General features: G+C 40.4%; 1 protein-coding gene across 6 annotated transcripts; it reads left to right on the top strand.

Moving 5' to 3' along the window:
- Window positions 1-1,758: 1,758 nt before the first annotated feature.
- Window positions 1,759-26,710, top strand: LOC104923276 (myoferlin). 6 transcript variants are annotated; one of them, XM_027289810.1, is made up of 55 exons: window positions 1,759-1,834; window positions 1,980-2,035; window positions 4,216-4,307; window positions 9,303-9,411; window positions 9,517-9,607; window positions 9,697-9,860; window positions 10,118-10,246; window positions 10,437-10,499; window positions 10,592-10,642; window positions 10,744-10,774; window positions 11,366-11,481; window positions 11,619-11,745; window positions 12,073-12,176; window positions 12,277-12,345; window positions 12,443-12,486; window positions 12,987-13,069; window positions 13,263-13,301; window positions 13,625-13,749; window positions 13,873-13,986; window positions 14,191-14,368; window positions 14,481-14,605; window positions 14,989-15,098; window positions 15,283-15,475; window positions 15,615-15,770; window positions 15,912-16,043; window positions 16,142-16,305; window positions 17,186-17,300; window positions 17,606-17,708; window positions 18,204-18,346; window positions 18,529-18,699; window positions 18,978-19,071; window positions 19,171-19,248; window positions 19,386-19,567; window positions 19,690-19,848; window positions 19,946-20,047; window positions 20,128-20,289; window positions 20,380-20,545; window positions 20,636-20,712; window positions 20,861-20,917; window positions 22,237-22,248; window positions 22,344-22,442; window positions 22,558-22,686; window positions 22,816-22,971; window positions 23,062-23,153; window positions 23,238-23,408; window positions 23,512-23,660; window positions 23,755-23,894; window positions 23,982-24,070; window positions 24,160-24,255; window positions 24,398-24,539; window positions 24,638-24,737; window positions 24,827-25,020; window positions 25,416-25,525; window positions 25,697-25,844; window positions 26,012-26,710. In XM_027289810.1, exons 1-55 carry the CDS (start codon window positions 1,774-1,776, stop codon window positions 26,048-26,050), a joined length of 6,201 nt encoding a protein of 2,066 aa, XP_027145611.1. In that variant the 5' UTR covers window positions 1,759-1,773; the 3' UTR covers window positions 26,051-26,710. The 6 variants fall into 6 exon arrangements, with proteins under 6 accessions (XP_027145611.1, XP_027145607.1, XP_027145608.1 ...); XM_027289806.1 differs by lacking the exons at window positions 1,759-1,834; window positions 1,980-2,035 and adding exons at window positions 2,518-2,724; window positions 3,802-3,857; XM_027289809.1 differs by lacking the exons at window positions 1,759-1,834; window positions 1,980-2,035 and adding exons at window positions 3,538-3,641; window positions 3,802-3,857.

Below are 26,710 nucleotides of genomic sequence, written 5' to 3'. Positions count from 1 at the left end.
ATGAGAATTTCCAAAGCAAGTCTGCTGGGGGTAACAGAGCTACAAAGCCCACAGACAAGCCCTCGGTGGATTAATCATTTAAAGAGGCAGAGTTAGTCATGACCCAGAAGAGTTAAGATTGGTATCTTTCACACTAAGACTCTTAATAATATATTATAAGGACTATGCAGGAATCCTCTACAATGTATTCATAAAGTAGAGTATGTCCTGTGCAAAAAGAGAGAAAGAAACAAAGCAATTTCACTTTCTTTTGTATTCCTTACAGTCCTCTAACGAACACTGTTTAATTATTGCCAGGCAGCCCACAGTACTTTTGCTTCCCACTTCAATGAGCATGAGCTATCCAGAGTGGCCTCCCACTATGTTTAATGAAGGTACTGAAGTCCCAGTAGAGCCCGGTCTGCTGGGCAATTCCTTGCACCTGATCTAATATTAGACCTAACACAGCAGTAGCCTAAACTGTAGCTCGCTCCAATATTCACACAAGTCATCTGATATGACATACAGTATGATGCAATGACCAGAAAATACTGGCCATAACAATGCACATTTTTTAGGTTATATTTTGACTTGTTGTAAGTAAGAAAATAACAGTTTGGGGGGGTGATGTCTTTTACAGCTATGACTTGACAATATTTCTCATGTAAAAAGGTCGACTGCTGCAGAACCCAAAACTGTCAGTATAAAGAGACTACTGTGCTCCTCAAATAATTCACAGCAGTTTAATAATCGATCAAGTTGTATAACCATAAGCACAGTGATGATTAAATGTGTTTAAAAGCCCTTACCGCAGCTTATACGTTTGTTACTTCTCTTATATTATCACATAATTTTAGTCAAAAAGGCTTCCTGTTGTGCCATGATGCTCTTTTTGTCGTCTGTGTGTCTGAAGGTGACAATGAACATATCACATTGGTAACAAAGACAGGTGGTCACTTCTAACCAAAAGCAAATTCACATAGGACACATTTGTCAGCATTATTTGGCTGCTGATTCAATGATGTTAGTAGGCTGGAATATAATTATTCCCAAACCAGGCACAATAATAGTTGATTCAATATATAATAGTTATAGTATAGTTAATAATAGTTGATTTCAGATTTATTATTCATTACAATACAGTACAGTACAGGTTCTGGATTACCCGGCTAGAAAAATAATCACAATACTCTGAAATAATCTGTTACAAGTAAAAGTCCAACATCAACATGTTTAAAGTACTGAAAGCACTCGTTGTGCACTATGGTCCATCACAGTATATTATCCATCCATTTTCAAAAACTAGTTACAACAGGTTAATCCCAGCTGACACAGAGTGAGAGCTGGGTTAGACCTTGTGTACCCGGAGAGAACCCGCACAGACACGAGGGAACATGCAAACTCCACACAGAAATGCCCCAGCTGGGGTTTGAACCAGAAACCTTCTTAATGTGAGGCAACAGCACCACCATGCTGCCCAACGTAGATTATTTTATTCTAATTACTGATGCATGAATGTAGATCACATTAATGTTATCATTTTCATTGCTTTTTATATTGCTGGGGAGCTTATTGATATTTTGATGATTAAGAATTTAGTAGAAGTATAAGGGAATATGGGAATTCACGTACCTCAAAATTGTACTTAAGTAGTAGTAGTACCTGATAAATTGCATTTCTGCACTTCATATCCCTATATACTTCAAACATATGAATGTAGACGATTCTTACTTTTGATTTTTTCTGTTTTTTCTTCCCCTTTCCCCTGTTAAGGCAGAAACTGCAGTATCAATCATGCAGAACTGTGCAAGTTTAGATAAAAACTCAAATTCAACAGCGGGTCCATTAATTTTAGGTGAATTCTTGAGTTGGTTGACCTAATCTTTTTAGAAACCATGTGCCACCCAGTATTTTCACTGTAAGACATAAGCTGCTGTTTTATTTTAGGTGTCTTAGAGAGTCTTTCAGTAAATATTTACAAAATATGATTTCACTTTCAGGTGAAAAGAAGAAAACAAAATCGATTGACAGTGAACTCAATCCTGTATGGAATGAGGTAAATCCATTACACAAACACACTCATACATCTTTTACTTTTACTTTTACGATTCTTACTTTTGATTGGTAACTTTAGTTGTGGCTCTGCATAAATAATACTATTCATAATCAGATATACATGTTATCACCTGATACAGGCACTGGATGGAGCCAGTTAAACTATTTGATCAGCGTTCAAACATGCAGAGGCAAAGTAGACCAAACACTAAAAACTAAATAAAAGACTCACTAAGGTTGTTACAATACAATTTGACTTTAATTAAACTATTGAGCTACTATTATTACCCTTGACTCTCTCTGCTGTAAGTGCTGTTCAGTTCATGCTCAGCTCCTCCATCTCCATTCTGATGCACTCACACGATGGCAGCAGCAGCTCACGATCTTCCACTCGGAATAATTACACACGCGTGATCCGCCCTCACTGCCACCCATTCTCACCATCTGAGCTTGGAAATATACTTCCTCAGCCCTGCCTTGTGCGCTTCAGTGATGGGGCAGTAAAGGATGCCAAAGCACGACAGTCCCGAGTAGACTTTCTTTCATTTCTTTCCTCAGTTTCACTAATCTACTCTCTTTTTTTATTTTACCTGTTTGTTGCCATGTTGCGGGTTGTGGTAGAATCGGCTAAAGGTCTGCCTAAAAAGAAAGTTGGGAGTCCTGATCCAATCACCTCTGTGATTTTTAAAGGTAAGTCTCATTTTCTAAAGTTTTGTTTATAGTCTACAGGGAAACTACTTGGAAGGATGTGAAGTCTGTATGTTCAAGTAAATGGCAAGTTTATAGTCAATTATAGTAGATTATACTATTATTTAGTGTGACGTCACTCTATGGACTTTATTTTGCTGGATTATTTATAGGGTAGCTCATGCAACAAATAGACTATACAGCATTGTTCTTACCTATCTTTCTTTTACTTCAGCACTAACTGGAAGCCCAAAAGTGCCTTTGTTCCCATTTAAATGTAGTATATTTAATATAATGTTGTATATTTTAAGATATGTAATTTTTTTTTTGGCCTTTTCAAGCTTTATTTTGATACTACGGACACCCCGAGGTGACATGAGAAAAAAAAAATGCGATGAGAAAAAAAGTGACATGAGGAAAAATCTCGACTTTTAAACTCGAGATCTCGACTTTAATCATTAAAGGTTTTCCCAGCATGCCACAACATTTCCAGGATGCAAAGACAGCAGGGTGGGGACCATGTCAGTACCTGTAGGATACAGTGTACATATGCGCTCAAACATGCAGGTGTAGATGAAGGGAAAAGAGAAGTTAGAAACTGTGCATAAATTAGCCTGCAGATCTGGAATCAAACTAATACCAGGCAGTTCTGTCTCAGTTTAGTGTTTCTTCCTGAAGTGGAAATGATCCTGGCAATCAGCCCTAGTTGGTCTCAGCTGTTTTCTTTGTACCTGTGTCACCATCATCAACCACAGGTGTGGCAACTTCTGTTTTTTGTCACCATCATCAACCACAGGTGTGGCAACTTCTGTTTTTTCTTCCCTTTTCCCCTGTTAAGGCAGAAACTGCAGTATCAATCATGCAGAACTGTGCAAGTTTAGATAAAAACTCAAATTCAACAGCGGGTCCATTGATTTTAGGTGAATTCTTGAGTTGGTTGACCTAATCTTTTTAGAAACCATGTGCCACCCAGTATTTTCACTGTAAGACATAAGCTGCTGTTTTATTTTAGGTGTCTTAGAGAGTCTTTTAGTAAATATACTTACAAAATATACTTACAAAATATGATTTCACTTTCAGGTGAAAAGAAGAAAACAAAATCGATTGACAGTGAACTCAATCCTGTATGGAATGAGGTAAATCCATTACACAAACACACTCAAACATCTTTTACTTTTAGATCAGCTGCTAAAGCAGGAATAATTGATTAAATTATAAGACATCCATGCACGCTTTAGTACAGTTCTGGACACCACATGGTAAATATATACTGTGACAATCATCATATGACTGTCAGTACGTATTGACCATGTCAGTAGATTATGTGTCGATGAGTTCAATGTGACTGTTTTGGTGTTTTGCATTGTTACAGCTGAGTTAGCAAATCATTATTCTAAACGCTCTGCTCTCAGATAAAATGTTGCTTCTTCAGGACATAACAGCAGCAGAAGCACCATATCTAATGGACTCTGTATCACTCGTCTTGTCTTACAGGCACTTGAGTTTGATCTGAAGGGCACAGCGCTGGACTCTAGCTCCTACATAGACGTGATTGTGAAAGACTATGAAACTATTGGGAAAGATAAGTAAGTGCAACGCATCCCCTGTTAGCTTTGGCTTTACGCTTTGTGCAACAGATGAATCTGATGAAAAATGAGCTGTGGGCCTCACCTTAATGTCTGAGTGAAGACTTTCTAATCACACAGCAGATTAGCCAACAGCAACCGAAGCGTGTGCGCATACAAATAAACCTCAATTTTCCTAAAAAGATATTCAGACCCAACACAGGAGGTATACATATCATTATTAACATTGACACAGTAATATACAAGGAAAGTAAGTTAGATATTTTCATTGTAAGTCAGTGTTTGAGTTATGTAGTTGGTTGCTTCTACCCCCTCACACCCTACTTGCCATGCTGAGACTTGCAGGGCTGTGTGGGATGACTGCTCCTGATTGGGCAACAATGGATGGATGAATCGCTGTTTGTTTTCCTCTCTCTCTGTCTGGGATTTGTGTGTCACAGAGGACAGGGACAAATCTTAAAGGAAAATACTTTTTTTGTGGCAGTTACATACCAAACGATATTGTAGTGGCGTGATAGCGGTACATGCAGTATCTATGAACTGCAAAATGTTTCAAAGTCGCTCCAACAGAACTCAAGGTTGCTACGTCCAAATAAAGCCAGAATCACATATGGGACCAATCTAGACCAACCACAAAGAATGTTTCCTCGACATCACTAATTGCCCCGATCAAAGTCTTGTCTATGGTAGGAAACCAGAGCATATGAAAGTGTACTTTTCTTTATTATTTATAACATTTCTTCCCTGTTCATATACTTTACCTAGTAGAAGTTCCCCCACTGCACAGGACAGTCATAACCGAGGGAGGAGCTTTTCAAATGTGCGGTTCCAGCACATGAGTCCATGTTAAATTGAGTAAAGTTTTCCACTGGGCTGGCCCGTCTGACACACTCCCTAAAGATCTACACAGTGGGAGAAGAAAACGACTTCCCTCTCTCTCTCAAATAGTTTTCCAGCTGCTGTTGTGGGTAATCCCTGTCGTCGTGGCAACTGAAGAGGGAACCAAAAAAAAAAAGTAAATAAATCAGTGTTCTTCTTCACTAATTAAATTTTAGAAAGGAATCGGAAGATTGTAGGACAAAGTTTCTTTGTGTAATGAGCAGATCTTGATCATATGATTTAAGGGATGAGGGAGTTTCATGACCTAAATCATAGACAAGATTTCCTAATTTCCTTACACAAATTCATTAGATCTGAAATGACATGTGATTAAGGTTTGTTCACCATCTGCTTTATGTCAAATCAGCTTTAGAGATTATTTGAAGGAGTAAAGCCAACTTTAGACTGGTCAAAGCATGACTATAGCCATGCTAGAAGCTCTGTGAGGATGCACATTCTTGAGCACAGCTGTGCTAAATGCTCAGAGCACAGCTGTGCAGCTACAATGCTTTTAAAATAACTCAGTATGATTTAGTCATGACCCAAAGTATTGGACAATTGAAATTGTTTGACCTGATGATAGTGCTACAGGAAAAGTAAAAGAATAATCAAAATAACTATTATTATTTATCCTTTTGGGACAATGACTATCTGTAGCAAATTTCACAGTATTTCATACAATACTTGAGTTTTCAATGTCACCTTCATGGTGGCACTGGAGGAACTCAGGGGATCACCAGAGTCATTATGATTCATCCTATGGAAACCTGTATTATTTATTTGTGCCAATTCATTAGTAGATGTAAATATAAGTCACTAAATAAGTAAAAACTTTGACCTGCTTTTGGTGCCAACAAATAGGTCAGAGGATCATCAAAGCCATTAGAATTTATCCTCTGAGGACCTCGAATATGTGTAGCAAATATTCCAGTAATCCATCCAATAGTCATATTTTAACACTGAACCAAAACTGTCAACCTCATGAAGGCACTAGAAGAAAAGTCAGGGGATCATGAGAGTCAACTGTAAGATTCATCTTCTGGTGATCAAGAATGTCTGTACAAGATGTCATGGCTATCCATCCAATAATTGTTAAGAATTTTCTTAAGATATTTTTAAAAATATATTAAGATAAAATAGTGGACCATTTTGCGGACTATAATCATAATCATGCGGACATAATCATCCCTAAAGCCACAATCCTAGCATGGTTAAAAATTAAAACAGCCAAAAGTATCTAAACAGGAAATTTAGTAAAACTAGTTAATGGTTAAAAATGAATTATCTCCTGCTTTGCGCCTGGTTTGCATGTTACTGATACAGAGCTTTTTATCCTACTAAGTTTCATAAAGTAGAGGAGTACAGTGTACAGTTGTACAACAGGGCTGCAGACTTGCAAGGCTCATATTTTGATAAGACTTTCAACAATGACATGGCTATATATTATCATTACTATTATATATTAACTTGTCCAGCACAAATGCAAACCAGGGTGGATTTTCTTCATAGGATACAGCTGGAAAAAATGTTCACATCCAAAACTCAGTGTTATTTAATTTCCCGTCAGTGGGTCTATCCAAATATTTCCTTAGTTTCACTGGCCCTGTTTCTGAAATGTTTTGGGATTTTATAGCCTTGCTGTGGTGAAAACTGTGTTCATAAATATGAGGCAACATCAGCAATCATGGAACTGTGATGTCTTGATTTTCACAACCTGTTAACAGATCTGAGATAGGCTATGTCATTGTCCTCATCCCACCCACATGAGGAACGCAATTAATTATGACAGGGGGAGGGTGTCACACTCACTCACTCTTGTGACGCTGCTTGTGTTGACAGTAACTCCTTTCCCTTCACGGATAGGTGATCATAGTTATTTGGTTTGGATAAGTGAGGACTTCATTATGCCAGGACATGTGGAAAGGGGAAATGTTAAACTAAGTTTATGCATGACTACAAGTCTGGTGGCAAGAAGCACTGCTGTCTGTTGTGCCTCTGGATGTAGAAGGCTTTAATATTGTGACAAGGGGGGGAAACTGGTTCTACATCCAGTAATAACTCCATACACATAACTTCACACTGTCTGTGGGTGATTGTACGGACATGGAGACTAGCTGAGAAGCAGCTGAGGTGGGATGTTCCCCTGTGACTCACTCTGCTTTGGTCATTCCATTGTGTGTTGACATGGAAACCAATACAGAGACTGTCGGTCGAAGTATGTGTTTTCATACAGCACAGTACTGGGCCGTAATAACTGTCCCATAACCTTTTAAACATGTCACTGCTCTCTCATGTCATTTTGTGGGAGAAAGGAGGTAATTAACCTTTAGTGTATTTGCTTAAAGTGTTAGTAACCTCAGCTGCCTGAGTAACTGTGTGTAGTACATTGAACTATTTATATATCTTTGATGTACTACATAATTGTGTCCTACTTAACACATTTCCAGTTTTATACCAATACGGTTATAATTATACTGATAGCTTTCTTTTTTAGTATTTATACTAAAATCTTGAATGTCAGTACTGCTTGGCAGAACCTAAGACAATTATGATTTGATCCTTCGATGTGTCTACTATTTACTTTGTTCTTTTTAAAATTTAAAGAAATGTTTTCCTGATAGAAGTCAAGTCTGAATTATTTTCAAACTAAGCCAAGTACAAGTTGTTAGCAAAGGGAGAAAAAGGCACATAATATTGGCCCAGTCTGGGTTTGTGTCATTTTAATCTTGAATCCACAGTGAATAACTGTTTGGGAAAATTCTTCCTGTCAGGAACGCTGCCAAAACACTATGACTCAGTCCACCCAAAGATGAATACACTTTAAATGGTATACTGCATGCAAGTTGCTACATTGTGCACTTTGGACAATACAATGAACATTATTTTATCCAGACAAACATACACTGAGTTGCTTGTAGATACACCTGACATATGTCTGATGTACCTACCTGAATGTCTGACATATAAAACTAATGCAGATGATAATCCTGCAATAAATCTCCATTAAAGTTGTTACCTACCTTGATTAATATCAATGGGGCGGACAAAATAATTGAACCATTTGTGACTATGAAGCAACCTTTCACCACCAATAAGATACGTTTAAATGATTTATTAACAAAATGGAAAGATTGTGACTTGTACTTGTTGGGTCTGTTGCTGCATTGTGGGGAAGCTTCTTTGGGGAATCCACTGTAGCACCCATGCAACATGGTAAGCAAGATGCACATGAAGCTTTGTAGTTTTTGGCTGCACACCAAGACCAACGTAACGATCACAGGTAATAACAAAGTGCTTCTGAGAAATCCTTGAGCCAACACAGCATAGAAAGACTGGAGGTTGTACTTGTATGACAGAGGAGTCCAGTATGTATGGTAGTCAGATATATTTTGTCCTTGTAATATCTGAAGTCATTGTTACATTTCAAGCCTAAAGCTGCATAGCTCTCATAGAAACACTAGTTCAACTTTATCTACTCACATCCTTGACAGCAGTTTGATTCATTAGATACTGCTCAGGAAATGTTGTAATCAACATTCCATGAGGAAAATGTTTGACCGATTCTCAGTGGGGGATAATACAGATAATGCAGTGTGTTTGATTCAGACATTCTGGGTAATGTTTTTGTTTTCAGGCAGTTCCTGTAATTTTTAGCTAAGACTGATGAGTTGGTGACACTTTCAGGTTAACTGTGTCGTTGGACATATGGTAAAATAGCAGATGGTCTAGTTTGAACACCTCGGAAAACAGCCTGGTTCTGTTGGTCATAGCTTGTACTTAAATGATCTGAAAAGATCTACAGTAAATGCACCATGAATCACTGGCCTGTAGCTTCTGTGTGATGTGTGTGAGTGTATGCTAGCTGATGGGGTGCGTTTGTTTGTCTGAGCAGGCAGGGTTTGTTAGCTCTGGGTGGCAACCTGCTATATGACCTTTTTGTGAATGGGCTTTACTGAGCACACATACAGCATTTCATTTCTGTGTGGTCTTGATCACTGATATGTTAGCTGAATAGAAGCGCAACCTGAGTTTCAGGAAATCAGTGCAGAATTATCACTGAGCAAATTCACCCTATTCACACGTTGCCCACCTGTATGTATTTTTGTGTTTTTTCAGATTCCTTGGGTCAGCCAAAATCTCTTTGAGAGACCTTTCCTCAGGTCAAGTGAGATCACTACCATCCAGAAATGTTCCTTTGCTCAATGAAAATGGACAAAGTATTGGAGTGAGTTTCTTTCTCTATAGATTGGAACATTATACAGAACCGGAAGACTGTGTTCCTTTTAGAGAAATAAATTAAATAATAGTGCAACCACAAATTTCCTTCCAGGCTACAATCAACCTGATGGTTGCCTATGATCCTCCAGCCAATGCGATGCAAAACCCCAATGACCCTCAAGCAGGAGATGCCATGGACACTGGTATGTTTATTTATTCTTAATGATGCATTTACAATGTGGTGAAGATTGATTAGAGTCTCTGACTATCTTGTTTTTTTGATGATGATTAGGTGGTGGTGGTGGTGAGGAGGAGGGTGATGAAACGCTTCCAGATGGGGGCCAAAGTGGTATTGCAGGCACCCCCTCGTCCCCTGGTCAGCCTGCTAACCTCCGTAGGCGGGTGGCCAGGGCACAGAATCGCCACAGACTCGTGAATAAACCTCAGGACTTCCAGGTCAGTATGATGATGTCCTCATTGCTTCCAAATCAACCACTTAAAGCCACTATGTCTACGTGTTAAGTGATTAAAGTATCTTTTAAATTAGTCGTTAACCTTTTTAAATGAGGAAAAAATCTAAATTTTAGTTATTTCTCAGGTTATGTATGTATCTATACTTCAACAGTGATCGTGGTCAGAGTCAGATTATTTTATACTGTCATGATTTATATACATTCGTCCACACTGATATTGTGATACAAAATATCTTACAGATTCGTGTCCGGATCATTGAGGCCCGTCAGTTGTCTGGCAACAACGTCAAACCAGTGGTGAAGGTTAATGTGTGTGGACAGACCCACAGGACAAGGATCAAGAGGGGAAATAACCCTTTCTTTGATGAGGTACTCTCACTTAACGTCTACACAATGAGACAGTAGACAACACAGATTTGATGTGGAATGAGAGAATGAGAATTTGGCGAGATTTAAGGCTAAGCTACAAGGCTGTGTGTTTTTTAGAAACTTTTATTGATCACATTGAAATTACTTGTCTGTCTTCAATGATATTATGATTTGTTTTTGTTTTGTCCAGATGTTCTTCTACAATGTCCACATGCTACCATCAGATCTGTTTGATAAACTCATCAGCTTCCGGGTCAGTACACATATGTCGATCTTTAATTTTCTTCTCCTCTGTCAGTATGTAATAATATATAAACTCTGAATTGTTGGACTTTTCTTCTGCAGGTGTATAATTCCTATTCACTGAGAGCTGACAGCCTTATGGGAGAATTCAAGGTACCTGGTCTCATTTCATATTCACATAACTGTTCATATGTAAAAGAGTGTCCGTGTCTTTTAATGAGTCTGGCTGATCCTGTTTATGTTTTATCACACAGCTGGACATTGGTTATGTTTATGACGAACCAGGTAAGCTTGTCACTAACCACAGATTTGTGTGTCATTTACATTTGTTCAGAGGATGCTGTTGTTTGGCTTATGGACATCAGAGTGTGACGGGGTTAAGTAATTCTGTCCTGAATAGATGTTTATGTAATGTGATAAATGGTGTTAACTGTAAATTTTGTAAAAATCTGACTTTTTATTTATCATTAAAGCGACTGTAATATATATATTTTTTTATCAACAATAGCTCACAATAGACTATTTGTATGTCTAATATAGGGATGAACTGAAGTTAGATAATTATCTCCTGACTCTGAAGTTCCTCTGAGCTCTATGGAGCATTTTAGCATCTTTCAGCTTATTGTTTTGGTTTTCCTGCAACTTTACTGTTTTAATTTGACTGTTTTAGCTGTTTTAATGTCTGACACTGTCTGATGCTCCAACAGCAAATGTCAGACAGATAAAGTTACACAGTGAAGCAAAGATAGATGTGTAAATGCGCAACTGTTAGCTATCAGGTGCAACATATGAACTTAAAAGGTAAGCAGTGGTCTGTATTTGTGAACTCTGTGTGTCGTTTATGTGGTGTAACTGTATCTGTGGGTCTCATTGCAGCTCACTGTGTCATGAGGAAGTGGCTCCTGTTGAATGACCCAGATGACTCAAGCTCTGGGGCTAGAGGCTACCTCAAAGTCAGCCTCTTTGTGGTGGGGACTGGAGATGAGCCTCCGGTACGGCTAAAAGATCACAGCTCTCAGATAACTCAGATCACTGGCGCTTCCTCTTTCCTCATGTAAATATATTGGCCATGCCCCTCGCTCTCTCTCTCATGGACTCTTTTCTGTTCTTTGTATTTCACATACTGTAGGTGGAGAAGAGAGAGTCGAATGATGATCAAGATGACATAGAGAGTAATCTCCTGCTGCCAGCTGGTGTGACTATGCGATGGGCCACCCTGTCACTGAAGGTGTTCAGAGCTGAGGACGTTCCTCAGAGTAAGACAAGCTTTAGATAGTTTAAATGATCATTTAATTACACAGCACAAATACACTGGTTCACTTACACACACACAAAACAGTAAGTTGTTTACTTTCCACTTCCCATAACTAGTAAAAACAAGAAGGTGAACATACTGTTAAATTAATAATGATTAATTAATTTGCACTGTGATAAGCTGGCACCTTGTCCAGGGTGTAGCCCACCTGTCGCCCTAAATCAGCTAGATAGGCTCCAGCCCCACTGTGACCCTGATGAGCATAAGCTGTTACAGATAATGGATGGATTAATTCATTCTTCCAATGTTTTTTTTATTTTTATTTCAGTGGATGATGCATTCATCCAGACCATGAAAGAAATTTTTGGAGGGGATGAAAACAAGAAGAACCTGGTGGATCCCTTCTTAGAGGCTCGCTTCGCCGGCAGAAAGGTTCCAGATGATTTCTGTCTTTTTAGCTGCAGTGTTAATCGTAAGCATGCTGGATAAAACATTGCTGTGTAACAGATGTGTCATCTTTCTGTCTCTCCAGTTGTGCACTCAGGTCATCGAGAAGAATGCGAACCCAGAGTGGAACCAAGTGCTGAACCTCCAAGTAAAGGTAAGAAGTCCTGAGGATAGAAAGCTGTATTTTGAAATGGCACAGAAGTAAGAATGTTTTCAAACCTTTAAAAAACTGTTTCTCATATTTCCTGTAGTTCCCCTCCATGTGTGAGCGTGTCAAACTGACAGTCTTTGATTGGTAAGTCACGAGACAACGTTTTATTTTGTTCTTTGGGTTTTTTGGGGGGCGTTACAAAACTGTAAGGCAAGACTGCAGTGTGGTCAGCTGTGCTGTGTGTACGTGTGTTTCCATGCTCCATTACAAACCACATGAGAATAATGTAGCTGCCTATGACTCACACTTTGCTAGTCCCTCCCTTCCCCTCGGTGATGCCCTCGAATCCTGTTGGCACCATATCTCACCTAACTTTGCATTACTGAGTGAACAAACAGTCCGATTACTCAGGTTCAGGAAGGCTGAAGGGAAATAAGTGCAAGAGGGGAAAGGTTAGAACAACCGTGATTTGAGTGTGTTTTCAGCACCCTCTGAGGCACACACAGAACACTAATAGATGAATTGTTGAGAGACATTGTTTTTCTATTCCAAGCACTTCCTTCACAGAGGTACTAAAAAAGCAAAACATAACAGTTGCCCTACTTTGTATATTTCTAAGAGGTGTCATGTTTATATGATTGCAGGGATCGTTTAACAGGAAATGATGCTATTGGCACCACATACCTGAACCTGGCCAAGATAGCCTCCTCTGGTGGAGAGATAGAAGGTATTATTTTATTCTAATAAAATGTGTCTAATAAGTCTGGGTTACTGTGAAAACCGCAGAACATTGTGCATTTCACCTAAACATAACTTATTTATTATGATAATGTGTGACTTGTGTGTGATTATTACAATTATTAGCCTGTTTATATTAACTTTTTAATGGTACTTGAATTGTCCTTTTTCTCCTGAAATAGAGGAACATGCAGCAATTGGGGAAATGGAGTCATTTGAAGGTTTAACTGTGTTTTTTTTGCCCTCGTGTTGCATGCGACGTATCGCATTTTAGCATGTCGTGCACGCCAATTTGTCTCCCTGTGTGCACATTGCTAATAAAGCTGCTGTGCTCTGTTTCAGTGTTAGTATTAGGATTTAAATGTTTAACCGTTTTTGTTGTCGTCGTGTCTGCCACTTGCTTAATCAGCATCCACTGTTTCCCACCTCAGTCTGTCCATCACCACCGGCTCAGCAACACTGACCATACTAACACTAAAGCTTTGCTTAGCTTAGCTTGAGTTTGATCATAAAGAGGGTTAAGTCTACTTCCATGTCTCCACAGCTAACACGGGGCAGTCTGAAGTGGGTTTCCTGCCTGTCTTTGGGCCCTGCTATGTCAACCTGTACGGCAGCCCCAGAGAGTTCACCGGCCTGCCAGACCCCTATGAGGATCTCAACTATGGCAAGGTTGTGGTTGGCAAGATTAGATTTTTGAGACTCCTATCAGTCACCTACACTTTTCTTTCTCTTCACTTTATCCCTGTCCTACACCTTCTTTGTTTTTTCAACATTTCTTATCAACATCTGCAGGGAGAAGGAGTGGCGTACAGGGGCAGGGTCCTGGTCGAGCTGACTACTAAGCTCGAGGGGAAAGCAGACAAAGTGGTAGACAGTATCCACAGTGATGACATCCTGGTGGTGCAGGTACTGTGACTATCTACTCCCTGAGTTACATGTGTAGTTCAGTCCAAGATTTGGGACCTGGCGAGGCGAGGACTTGCAGATTTTCCTGCATAAATAATGTTTAATGAACCTTTTAAAAAGTCTTCACATGCAGTGATACTAAATTTTAGTTGCTTAAAATATTTTCTACATCTCTGTCCCGCTTCTGTTTCTTCCCTATATTAGAAATACCAAAGGAGGAGGAAGTACAGTCTATGTGCAGTCTTTCACAGCGCCTCCATGATACAGGAACCAGGAGAGCCAATCCAGTTTGAGGTCAGCATCGGTAACTATGGCAACAAATTGGACACCACCTGCAAACCACTGGCCTCCACCACTCAGTATAGCTGTGCTGTATTCGATGGTGAGTGAGGAAGCTGCTATCTGTCCATGCACTAAAGCACATTTAAAACCTCCTTTCTTAATCAAAAGGGTTTTTAATATGTGTGCGTAATCTTTCCACGCAACCTTTCCAGGTAACCACTACTATTACCTGCCCTGGGCGGACACTAAACCAGTGGTTGTGGTTCTCTCATTCTGGGAGGACATCAGCCACCGCCTGGACGCTGTCAACATCATCCTCTACATTAGTCACCGCCTGGTAATACATTATCCTCTGTAATCCTCAAAAACTTAACTTAGAATCAGAGTATAGGATTTATTAGCCATTAAAAGTATACTGTATTGTACTAACATTTGCTGCATGTCTGTACTGGTGCCAGTGTGAAAATCAGTCATAGAAGTTTAAAATGCCTTGGGGTGTTGTTTAGCTCAGTTGGTAGAGCAGCTGCCCATGTACAAAGGCTCAGCCCTTGCCGCGGTGGCCCAGGGTTCGAATCCGACCAGTGGCTCTTTCCCGCATGTCATTCCCCATCTCTCTTTTTCCACATTCGTGTCACTCTTCAGCAAAGAAAAGGCCAAAAAAAATCTTTTAAAAAAATGACGAGATGCCTAATCCTCACTGCTATTTTGTTGCTGTTGCAGCAAACCAACCTGGAGGCATTTAAAACCGCCATCTTGGCAAAAGTCTCAGACGATAAACTGGTAGAGGTGTGGCTGAAGTTGCTCAGTCAGCTGATTGAAGACTTAGAAAGGTAAGTAGAAGATATTGTATGTATGTATGTATGTATGTTCTTTTCTGTTTTCTTTTTTATGCAGTAAAAATCCAATAAACCCAGGAGAGTCAAGAAAAAAGAAAAAAAGTTTCACCAAGTACAAAAAAAAGTACAATAGTGGATTTAAGAGTTTACTGTATTTTTTTTCTGTGCTTCTCTTCAGCTTCCCAACACCTGATCTGCAGGGCCGTTCCAACCTGACATCTCTGGACATTCAAATCAAGAAGCTGCGAGACAATGCTTTGAGCACCATCAGGGACGGAGCCAGACGCATGAGAGAAGAGGCCAGAGAGATCAGTGATACTCTGACTGACCTCGAGTCCTGGGCGGACAAACTTAAAACGTTGGCTGAAGAGGTACAGTCTACAGACCAGACTCACAATATTTATGGAAATCTTTATCCAAATCAATGGACAACGTGTTTACTATTGCTTAACACACCATCTATCCATAATTCTGTGTTTGTTCACATGTCATTGCTGTCACTGTGTCTAGCCTCAGAACAGCATACCTGACGTGATCATCTGGATGCTGCGGGGCGAGAAAAGGGTGGCCTACAGTCGCATCCCTGCTCACCAAATCCTCTACTCCACATACAGTGAGCAGGCCTGTGGACAGCACTGTGGCAAGACACAGACAGTCTTTTTACAGGTACACATAAATAGTCTGTCTAAATACACATACAGATAGATAAATAAATAAACATTTGGAAAAAGTGAGTAATTTATTGCATTAGATTTTCTCTTTTAGTGTCTGTCAGTTAAATAAAGCAGTTTGATACTTTGTTGTCAGTACCCCATGGACAAGACCAAGGGCCTGAAGGTGCCGGTCCAGATTAGAGTCAACATGTGGCTGGGTCTGTCTGCACATGAAAAGAAGTTCAACTCCTTCTCTGAGGGAACCTTCAGCGTGTTTGCTGAGATGGTATATCATATTGCTGGAATAAAACATCTTTTTAAAGAATATTCAGAGCCCAGCAGTCAAGTCAGCACCTAAAATTAAACACGTGTTTTGCATTACAGTACGAGAACCAGGCCCAAGTGTTTGGGAAGTGGGGGACCACAGGACTGGTGGGGCGCCACAAATTCTCAGACGTAACGGGCAAACTGAAGCTGAAACAAGAATACTTCATGCCCCCAAGAGGATGGGAGTGGGAAGATGACTGGTTCATTGATCCAGAGAGAGCGTGAGTGTAATTTAAAATGAAAAACATTTTACACCTTGACACAAGCGGTCATTACTTTCAGATTCAGACTATGTACATCTATAAGTAAGTGATTATATTGGTTGAATGTGTGATTGAAATGTGAACACACATTTTCTTCGGATTGTAGAGAAAGTGGACTACGTCACGTATCTACTGTTTACATTCCTCTCATGCTATAGGCCATGATTTAATAACAGTCTGCACCAGCCTGTACCAGTTAGTTGGCGGCTATTAAAACTTCTTTATTCTGTCAACTCAACTACAACCACTCTCTGCACTTCAATCCTGACTCCAGATTAACATGCATAACTGTTTGGTTTTCCATGCCAACATCATCAGTACATGTAAATAGTATACTAACTACTATATTTTTGCTATGTGTCTGTATGTACAGACAAGTGACCAAACAAAAAAAAAGGTGAATGAAGGTCCAAAAACAAATTCTTCAATACAGGCCATCTTTTATGTTAATTTGTCACATCTGTATATCATAAATGAACCATTACAATATAAAAAATGTAAAACTGCACAAAAAGTGGAGCAGCAAGAGGAATGCACACTCTAAGAGCTTGATTTGAATAATGGGTTTTGCCTGTGTATTGAAAACAGTAGGGTTACTCCCAAGATGTAAACACAGTCACTGTTAAAACAAGCAAACCATTTCCTCTCTCTCATGCTGCACTGCAACGTCATTTCACACAAGATGCAGCATGCATTGGTGGGCCAGGAAGTCTTGTTTGAGCTACCACTGGAGGGTGCCAAATGTAACACACAGTGGCTTTAAGTAGCATTTTGTAGAAATGTGTTTTCATGTTTCTCACACACACATGCTATATTCTGTTTTAACTTTGTGTTTCAGTCTGTTAACGGAGGCGGACGCTGGACACACTGAGTTCATGGATGAGGTGTTCCAAAATGAGACTCGCTTCCCTGGTGGAGAGTGGAAGGCCGCCTCCGAGCCCTTCACCGATGTGGTGAGCAGACCATGCAAATAATGTGCAGCATGGCTTAAAATATCACACACAAACACAGTTCATTTTATTTTTTGTTTTGTGTGATACACCACACAAAAACATGCACGAAAATCATCATCAAGAGTGTGCTCTTCTTTGACTTTGCTGGCAGTTGATCTGTGCTAGTATTTCCACTCAGTTTTCTTCCAGATGCCTATGATTTGATGAGTAATCTATTACCCATTCAAATGCACGAGTAGGCCACATGAACAAAATTATTAAACTAAAAAATGTTTTTATGCTCGTGTGGAATTTGTGTTTCACAGAATGGAGAGAAGAGCCGTAACCCTGGGGAGTTTGAATGTCCTCCAGGTTGGATGTGGGAGGATGAGTGGACTGTGGATGACAACAGAGCCGTGGATGATCAAGGTACAGACATTTTACCTGAGCAGATGAAATCTAGCTAGGGGGTGGCGTTTAGCTCAGTTGGTAGAGCAGTCGCCCAGTGTGCAAAGGCTCAGTCCCTGCTGCTGAAGCCCAGGGTTCAACTCCGACATGTGGCTCTCTCCCGCATGTCATCTCCTGGTTCTCTCTCCCCACATTCCTGTCACTCTTCAGCTGTCTCTATCAAATAAAGCTTGAAAAGGCCAAAAAATAATCTTAAAAAAAAAAAAAAAATCTAGATAGAAGGGTTTTCAAGCACAAGTAGACAGCATGGAACTGTGATGTCTAAGTTGTGTTTATTTCTTATTCCACAGTCCCTGAGTTATGTATTTTTCCACAACACTGACTCACTCTGGCCTCCTTGCAAGGTCCTAATGATAATAAATTCAACTCGCATGGTGAAATCTAAACCATGTGTCCCTGTATCCAATCCTAGAATGAAACAAATTAAAATTATTTGTGCATGTGTGCACTCTACAGGCTGGGAGTATGGAGTGACCATTCCCCCGGATGACAAGCCTCGGTCCTGGGTCCCTGCAGAGAAGGTGTACCATGTGCACCGCAGGAGACGGCTGGTTCGACCTCGCAAGAGAGCTGCACTTCCTGCAGGAGCAGCTATGGAGGTTAGCATAAGACAATAGAGCAATATTCCTCCCATTTACTGTAGTACATACAGTATACATTTTTAATATAGGACACCTGCAACTACAAAAAATGATACTGATATCTAGGTGTCTCAGGTGGATACCAGTTTTATGTCACAGTGTTAATGATTATATAACTGATTTTTTATTTTTGCTCACAGAGGCACGACAGAGGTGACCCCGAGGGCTGGGAATTCTCCTCGCTGATTGGCTGGAAGTTCCACAGGAAGGAACGTTCATCGGACACTTTTCGTCGAAGGCGCTGGAGACGGAAAATGGCACCAGAGGACCGGCTTGGAGCATCTGCCATCTTTCAACTGGAGGGGGCACTGGTGAGTACATGAAGGAAAACAAATGCTTTGTACATAGTTCAACCACTTGTTGGGGTCTTTAAAGATTGTTTGACTGTGGCTTAAATAGCGTCAGTCCACACAGATAGAGGATGAGGATGAGAGGATGCCCTGGCATAAAAGCATGAACCGGATCTGAGCTCAATGAGTCACCAAATGCTTTTAAATATTTACTTATGCACACGGTATTTTTATTTGACAGTGTGTGATGCACGAACAGGTATAAAGCTTTGAGATACCTGCTTTGGTTTACTCTGCAGGGTGTTGACACTGAGTCAAAAGAGAAAGGCTCCAAAGAGGAGGCCACCAAGCTGTTTGGTGCCAATACGCCCACTGTGTCCTGCTTTTTTGACAGTGAGTGATGCATATAGTGACACATATGAATGACCATGCACATACAAACCTATATACATAGATATATGCTACTGAATGATATATTTTTTTTCTCCACAGGGTCACATATGTACCACCTCCGTGTCTACATATACCAGGCACGTAACTTGGCCTCTATGGATAAAGATAGCTTTTCTGGTAAGATTCTATTCGCCGATCAAAGGTATAATTAAATAATAAGGTTTAATGTTTACATTACGACTGCTGATGGATTTCAAGTGTGAAATGAGTCTGAAATAAACGACAATGAAACTATCTTTTTCTTTCCTTCACAGATCCATATGCACACATCTCCTTCCTGCATCTCAGTAAGACAACAGAGAAACTGCAAGCTACGCTGAACCCAACCTGGGACCAAACTCTGATTTTCAGTGACGTTCAGATTTACGGAGACCCCCGGAACCTTGCTCAGTGTCCTCCTGATGTTGTACTGGAGTTCTACGACAATGACCAAGTGGTAGGTTGTGGCAGATATTGCATAAAGAAAGCATCCGTACAATGAATATGTGTGGTTTAAGTACCTAATTAAGTTAACTTGCCTCAAACAAAAGCATCAGCTAAAGACTGTCATCTGTTTAGGGTAAGGATGAGATGCTGGGCCGCAGTATCTGTGTGCCAGTGGTGAAGTTAAACCCAGGCATGGATCAGACTCCCAAACTTCTGTGGCACCCCATCATCCAGAAAGGTCACAAGGCAGGGGAGGCGCTGGTGGCTGCTGAACTCATCCTTAAAGACAAGGTTTGCCTTGAAAGTAATAGAGATTAGGCTACATACAAAAAGAAAAACACAACTATGTTCACAATCCAACATAACCCGGACTCTCCTGTCTTTGTAGTCAGGTGAGACAGAGCTTCCCTTGGTTCCTCCAAAAAGATCAGAGAACCTCTATATGGTTCCTCAGGGCATCCGGCCTGTGGTGCAGCTTACTGCTGTGGAGGTAACACACAACCTTTAGACACTGTCCCTCCAATATGATACACATATCTATAAACCCCTCCTATGTATGTGCACGTCCAGATTCTAGCATGGGGTCTGAGGAACATGAAGCCATACCAGCTGGCCTCAGTGTCTTCACCCAGTCTGGTGGTGGAGTGTGGTGGGCAGAGGGTGGAGTCAGCCGTCATCAAGAACATGAAAAAGAGCCCAAACTTCCCCAGCTCTGTCCTCTTCATCAAAGTGGTAATGGCAATGTTAGACAAAATGTTTTAAGAAGTTTGAAGTTATTGAACAAGAGGAATATAATACATCTTCTCTGCACTCTCCATCCAGCTCCTTCCAAAGGATGAGATGTACACACCTCCCATTGTCCTGAAGGTGATTGACCACCGTCCTTTTGGCAGGAAGCCTGTGGTGGGTCAGTGCACCATCACAAGTCTGGAGTCGTTCAGATGTGACCCGTACGTCATCACTGCAGAGGGAGCAATGTCTTCCAAAAGTAAGAAAGCAAATATAAATATATTCCGATACAACTAACGCAAAGAGGCAAAAATTCTTATTCTAATGTTGTCCTCGCACTTATTTACAGTGGCTCTGATGATGGCTTCCCCTTCCAAACATGTCTCTATTCACATGGAAGAAAAAAGACCTCTGTTGGAGGCTCAGGTAAACTCTACCACCGTATCACAAAATAACTTGTTCCTCATGTTGTTCATAATTATTCTTTTTCCTTAAACACGCATTGCCTCTTGTCACTAAGAAGTTCAGAATTTGACTGTCGAGTCAAATTTGACTGTATTACTCTGGCTTACAGTTCATGTACAGTATGTCAGCTGCTGTCAACAAACTGGCTTCCCCTACCTCCCACTTTGTATGTATGATTACTTATTATAGCTTTCTAATTCACAAGGCTGGGCACCAATGACACTGGAAGGCTGCGATCACTTAATCCACAACGCTACGGCAAGCTTGACAAAGACCTCATAATGATGTTACAATGCCACTAATCTGTGTGGGTCTCAATAACTCTGACGTACTTCATTTAATTTGCACCGATTTAATGAGCACATTTAATTATTGTTTTCACAGCAGGGGCGTAACATGTAAAAGGAAACTGGCCCTGAGGAATCTAACATGAATGGAACCCGATTATACTATTGGATGATCAATCTTCCAGTTGAAGCAAAAGTTCAACATTTTGGAAAATGTGCTTATATAATTTCCTGCTAAGAGTTAAACGAGAAGATTGATACGACTGTTTACAACGCTAAATATGATGCTTAGCATAAAGACTGGAAGTGAGGGGAACAAGATCTGTTTGCTCATTGATAATTTGTTAAATCTGTGCAAAAACTGAAGTTTTAATAGTTGAAGTTTAAATAAAACATTTACCTGATTAGGGGTTATGCTCCACTTCATGGAGTCTGTGTTTATTGACATGGCTTAAGGAAATGACCAAGAAAGTCATGGCATGTAATGCTTCATAACTTGTTGTTTTTATGATTTTATATTAAACACACAAGATGTAATGTGTAAATTAGAGACATGTTTTCTTTTCATCGTAGGACAGAGACAGGCTAGCTGTTTCCTCCCGTTTCCAGTCTTCATGCTAAGCTAAGCTAACCAGCTGCTGGAACTTTCATATCTAGCACACAAACATGTGATCGTGTATCAGTTTTCTCATTTAAGGCAAGAAAACACAAGCTCAAAATCTCAATCTATCCTTGTAAATATAACAAAGATTTGTTGACAGACAAGAAACATATCACTTCATCATGAATGCTATGTTGTGAGAGACTTCTCATGCTTTTTGAGTTATGATTACTAAATTCAAGATTAAAAACATTACATTGTTCATAATTAAAGCCATAACTCACTCATGGCAGGCATTATTAAAACTAAACCACTAATGCCATGTTGCAAGTGAGGGGTCAGGCGGTGTTAGTGCACCTCCTAGAGGCCTGGGGCCTTCATGCAGTTAGACATTATGAACATTTCCTTCGTTACGCCCTTGTTTTCACAGTTGCTGTCAATCGTGAAATTGCACCTAGGATCTCCCTGTTAACCTTTCCTTCTCCATCTTTCACTGTTTTACGTTCTTGTCAATATTTGTAGCTTATTGTTTGCATTTATGTGTATTTGTGACTTGTTTTCTGTTTTCTGCCACATCCGCATCTTCTTTCTCCAAAGCTTGCAGAGAAGGTGAGAATAAACAAGAGAACATGATTTCAAATGCATATAGCAGATGCCGAGAACCAAATATTGTGAAAATTAAAAATATGCAATTCGATCTTTAGGAAAAAGAGACAGTTGATTGGTGGAGTAAATTCTACGCTTCAACTGGAGACCAGGAGAGATGCGGCCCTTACCTCAAAAAAGGATATGACACCCTCAAAGTAAGTTGACATATTCTTCCCACACTTTACTGTATTAATTCACGTGTGGCATAAGTGTTGCCAGTTGTGCAGAAGCATCTCTCCTGAGCTGTACATGACTTGAATGTGTTCTCAGGTGTATGACTGTGAACTGGAGGATGTCCCAGAATTCAAAGGGCTCACTGATTTCTGCAACACCTTCAAACTGCAGCGTGGCAAGAATGAAAATGGTGACGAGGACCCCACTGTGGTTGGAGAGTTGAAGGTAGTTTGACACTGGCATTTGATTTGAATCTGTAAAAATGTGTTCAGAAAATGGAATTAGTAGTTAATGTTTGGATGAAGCTTAGGACAAAACCCTGACAATGATTTGTGTGTGTGTTTGGACCTGCAGGGTTCATTCAAGGTGTACCCTCTGCCGGATGACCCAGGTGTGTCTCCTCCACCCCGTCAGTTCAGAGAACTGCCAGATAGTGGACCTCAGGAATGCCTGGTCAGGGTTTATGTGGTCCGGGGCATAGACCTGCAGCCCAAGGACAACAATGGCAGAGTAAGAATGAACTTGTATTACGAGAAATAAAAGCACACATTGGCCCAGTCAGCACCTTGTGCTTGAACTTGTGTTCTCTCTCCTGCTCAGTGTGATCCATACATAAAGATATCTCTTGGAAGGCATACAGTTGACGACAGAGACCATTACTTGCCCAACACCACCAGCCCTGTGTTTGGAAGGTAAACACTATGGACACATTTAGAATATAATGTACCATATTATCCAGTCCACCTTCTTACTTCTCAAACACTCTCTGTGTTTAGGATGTTTGAGATGACGTGTTTCCTGCCTCAGGACAAGGACCTGAAAATCTCAGTCTATGACTATGATCTCCTGAGTCGTGACGAGAAGGTCGGCGAGACAGTGATTGACCTGGAGAACCGTTTCCTGTCCCGATACAACTCCTACTGTGGCCTGCCACAAACCTACTGCATGTAGGCTGAGGGGAAATACATTAAAATAATGAAAGTAATAAATATTCAGAAAAAACATGCAAGGACACTCTCTGACCTCTCTCTCTTTCTCTTCCAATGTTAGTTCTGGTATCAACCAGTGGCGGGATCAGCTGAAGCCGTCTCAGATTCTGGAGAACCTGGCTCGTATGAAAGGCCTGTCTAAGCCGAGGACTGAAGACAACGGCACCTCACTCACCTTCAACGGCAAAGAGTACACGCTGGCTGAATTTGGTAATGTCAATGATACAATGGAATAAAAACACACTATTTCATGTTTTAATGTCATTTCACGGGTATAAGTGTAATAAAATGTTTTCACATTCAGAGAACAACAAGGAAGTACATCAGCACTTGGGCCCGGCCCGAGAACGACTCTGTCTGCATGTGCTCAGAAAACAGGCACTTGTCCCTGAGCATGTGGAGACCAGGACTCTTTACAGCACCTTCCAGCCTAATCTCTCTCAGGTTAGATGTCACAACTCGCATATCTATATATGTCCACATCTAACCTGACAGAGTACTCTGTAAAACCTATATATTGTGTTGATTTAGGGAGGCCTTCAGATGTGGGTGGATGTTTTCCCCAAAAGCATTGGAGTCCCAGGTCCTCCCTTTGACATCACACCACGCAAGGCTAAGAAGTAAGTGCTCTGCAGATCTTCAGAACTTCATCACTGGATCACATCAGATGTTACTTATGATTTAACGCTCACTGTGTTTGAATGCTCAGGTATTTCCTGCGTGTCGTCATCTGGAACACTACAGATGTGACCTTAGATGAGACGAGCATCACAGGAGAACACATGAGTGACATCTATGTCAAAGGGTATGGCTGCTGCTGTTTCTAATCAGCAACCTCTTTTGGCTGATTCACATTGGTTTAATACTTTAAAAGCCAAACTGTTCAGTAGAAGGTTACCTATTGAGACAGGATGATGAATGCTCACATCTGTTGTTTCCATTGCCAGCTGGATGCCAGGCATGGAGGAGGACAAGCAGAAGACTGATGTGCACTACAGGTCTCTGGACGGAGATGGCAACTTCAACTGGAGGTTCATCTTTGACTTTGACTTCCTGCCTGCTGAACAACTCTGCCTTGTGTCCAAGAAGGTGAGGCTTTGCCTGAATTATAAACCAATGATCTCATAAGACCTGGGTTATTGAAGTAGCTTATTAAAACATGTTTTCACATGCTCTTTATTCAAAAGGAGCGCTTTTGGAGTCTTGACAAAACAGAGTTCAGGATTCCCCCCAAGCTGATTGTTCAAATATGGGATAACGACAAATTCTCATTGGACGATTACCTTGGTAAGACTCTTCATTTAATCAAGAGAGCTTTGGTTTACCTAAAAACCACCATTACAAAACCTGTGTGATCAAAACCTCTGTGATCCTAGGCACACTGGAGCTGGATTTACGTAACCTGGTTGCTCCCGCGAAGACCCCCGAGAAGTGTTCTCTGTCGATGATGGATAATCCAGAAATCGGAGCTCCGCACAAGACCGAGCATGCCAAGTCTCTGTTTGCTCAGCAGTCTGTCAGAGGCTGGTGGCCCTGTTCTATTGAACAGGATGGAAAGAAGGTTCTTGGAGTGAGTATGAATAGAAACAAAACCCCGAGATGGGTGGATGCATTTTAAGGTAAATTGGCTTGTTCAAACCTGTACTATGGAGCAAATGAATGACCAACAATGGGGTTGGGTGGGAAGAAAACTGACAGTTGGCAGTAGACTCTTTGCAGGAATTTTGGAATGACATCAAGGAAAATATTGACCTAAAACTTTCATGCCTTGAGACTGCAAAAGAGTGACTGACAAGAACAAAGTCAGTACTTTGGAGTGGATTTGTCCTTGTTGATCAGTTAGGTTAGATATCCTCATCATCATTATTATTATTATTAGTAGTAGTAGTAGTAGTAGTAGTAGTAGTAGTAGTAGTAGTAGTATGCTGTTTATGCTGCTCATATCTGCTTGTCTTGCGTTAACAGGGCAAAGTGGAGATGACACTGGAGATTGTCAGTGAAGCACATGCAGACGAGAGACCTGCAGGAAAAGGCAGGGACGATCCCAACATGAACCCAAAACTGGACCCTCCTAAGTAAGAACCCAAAGAGGAATGACCGTGAAACAAACCCTATTTTATATTCTGCAGAATGGACGTTTAAATAACTTTAATTTACCTTTAATTTAAATAAATATATGGTTGTGTTCACTAAGGAAAGTATAGTTTTACTAGACTGTCTAACCTTTTATTCTCCATAACCACCAGGCGCCCAGAAACGTCCTTCTTCTGGTTCACCAACCCATGCAAGACCATGAAGTTCATTGTGTGGCGAAGGTTTAGGTGCCTCTTCATTGGACTCATCATCCTCATTATAGTGATTCTCTTCCTTGCCATCTTGCTGTACTCTTTACCGGTAAGCAGAAACAAGATTGTGAAGTCATTTGGTTCAGCTAGTCTGTGCAAAATAAGACACAAATGTTCAGTTATTTGCTCTTATGGGACAATACAAATTGTGAAGCCTTGTGTGCTTAGTTCAGACTGGAGAGAAGCACTGACCTGATTCTGTTTTTCCTTTTCTAGAACTACATCTCAATGAAGATAGTGAAACCACTTAGCTAACTCACTCTGACATGGAGGAGGAACAGTGAAGGAACTGAAAAGGACGATTCAAAATGTCTACATCATCACAGCAAATGGGCACTACTACTGCCAAACAATATCTTTTTTTACTGCTTATAGTATTTTAGTATTCTATCTAAATGGGAATGGGTGCTGCTTGCACATTTGCACTGTATTGTCATATTTTACAATGACCACTTAACTACACTTGTGAGCAAAACATTTGTTTCTAAACCACTGCTTTTATCACAAACACACAACCACAGTAGTGAGGGAATAGAACCCTCTGGACAATTTAATACGATCTGAAACAACAGTCCTGTAATCAACAATACACAACTGTTATTTGTTGGTGCAAGAGGTGCTGAGTCAGCTCTTTGAGGTGGGTTTTTGAGGCTGTATTCAGTGGTTATGTTGTATTAGATTGCACATTATTTTAAGGTGTTTCTAATATTTGGCATATTTTATGTAACCATCACAGTATTTATTCCAGGACTGTTGTTTTATTTCATCACAATGTTCAATTCTTCAGTTCAGTTCTATTTTTCTGGTCACTCAATCCTGCCAAAAAAAAGTTAAAAGATTTTAATAATCAGCAGTAAAGTATGTCTTTTGTATATTGTATGTTCACATATCCTAAATTAAATATATTAAACATTA

The sequence above is a fragment of the Larimichthys crocea genome, chromosome XVI, assembly GCF_000972845.2.
Source record: "Larimichthys crocea isolate SSNF chromosome XVI, L_crocea_2.0, whole genome shotgun sequence".
Lineage (NCBI taxonomy): Eukaryota > Metazoa > Chordata > Actinopteri > Sciaenidae > Larimichthys > Larimichthys crocea.
The sequence above is the reverse complement of the archived record's forward strand: the minus strand, read 5'-3'. Positions and strand labels throughout refer to the sequence as shown.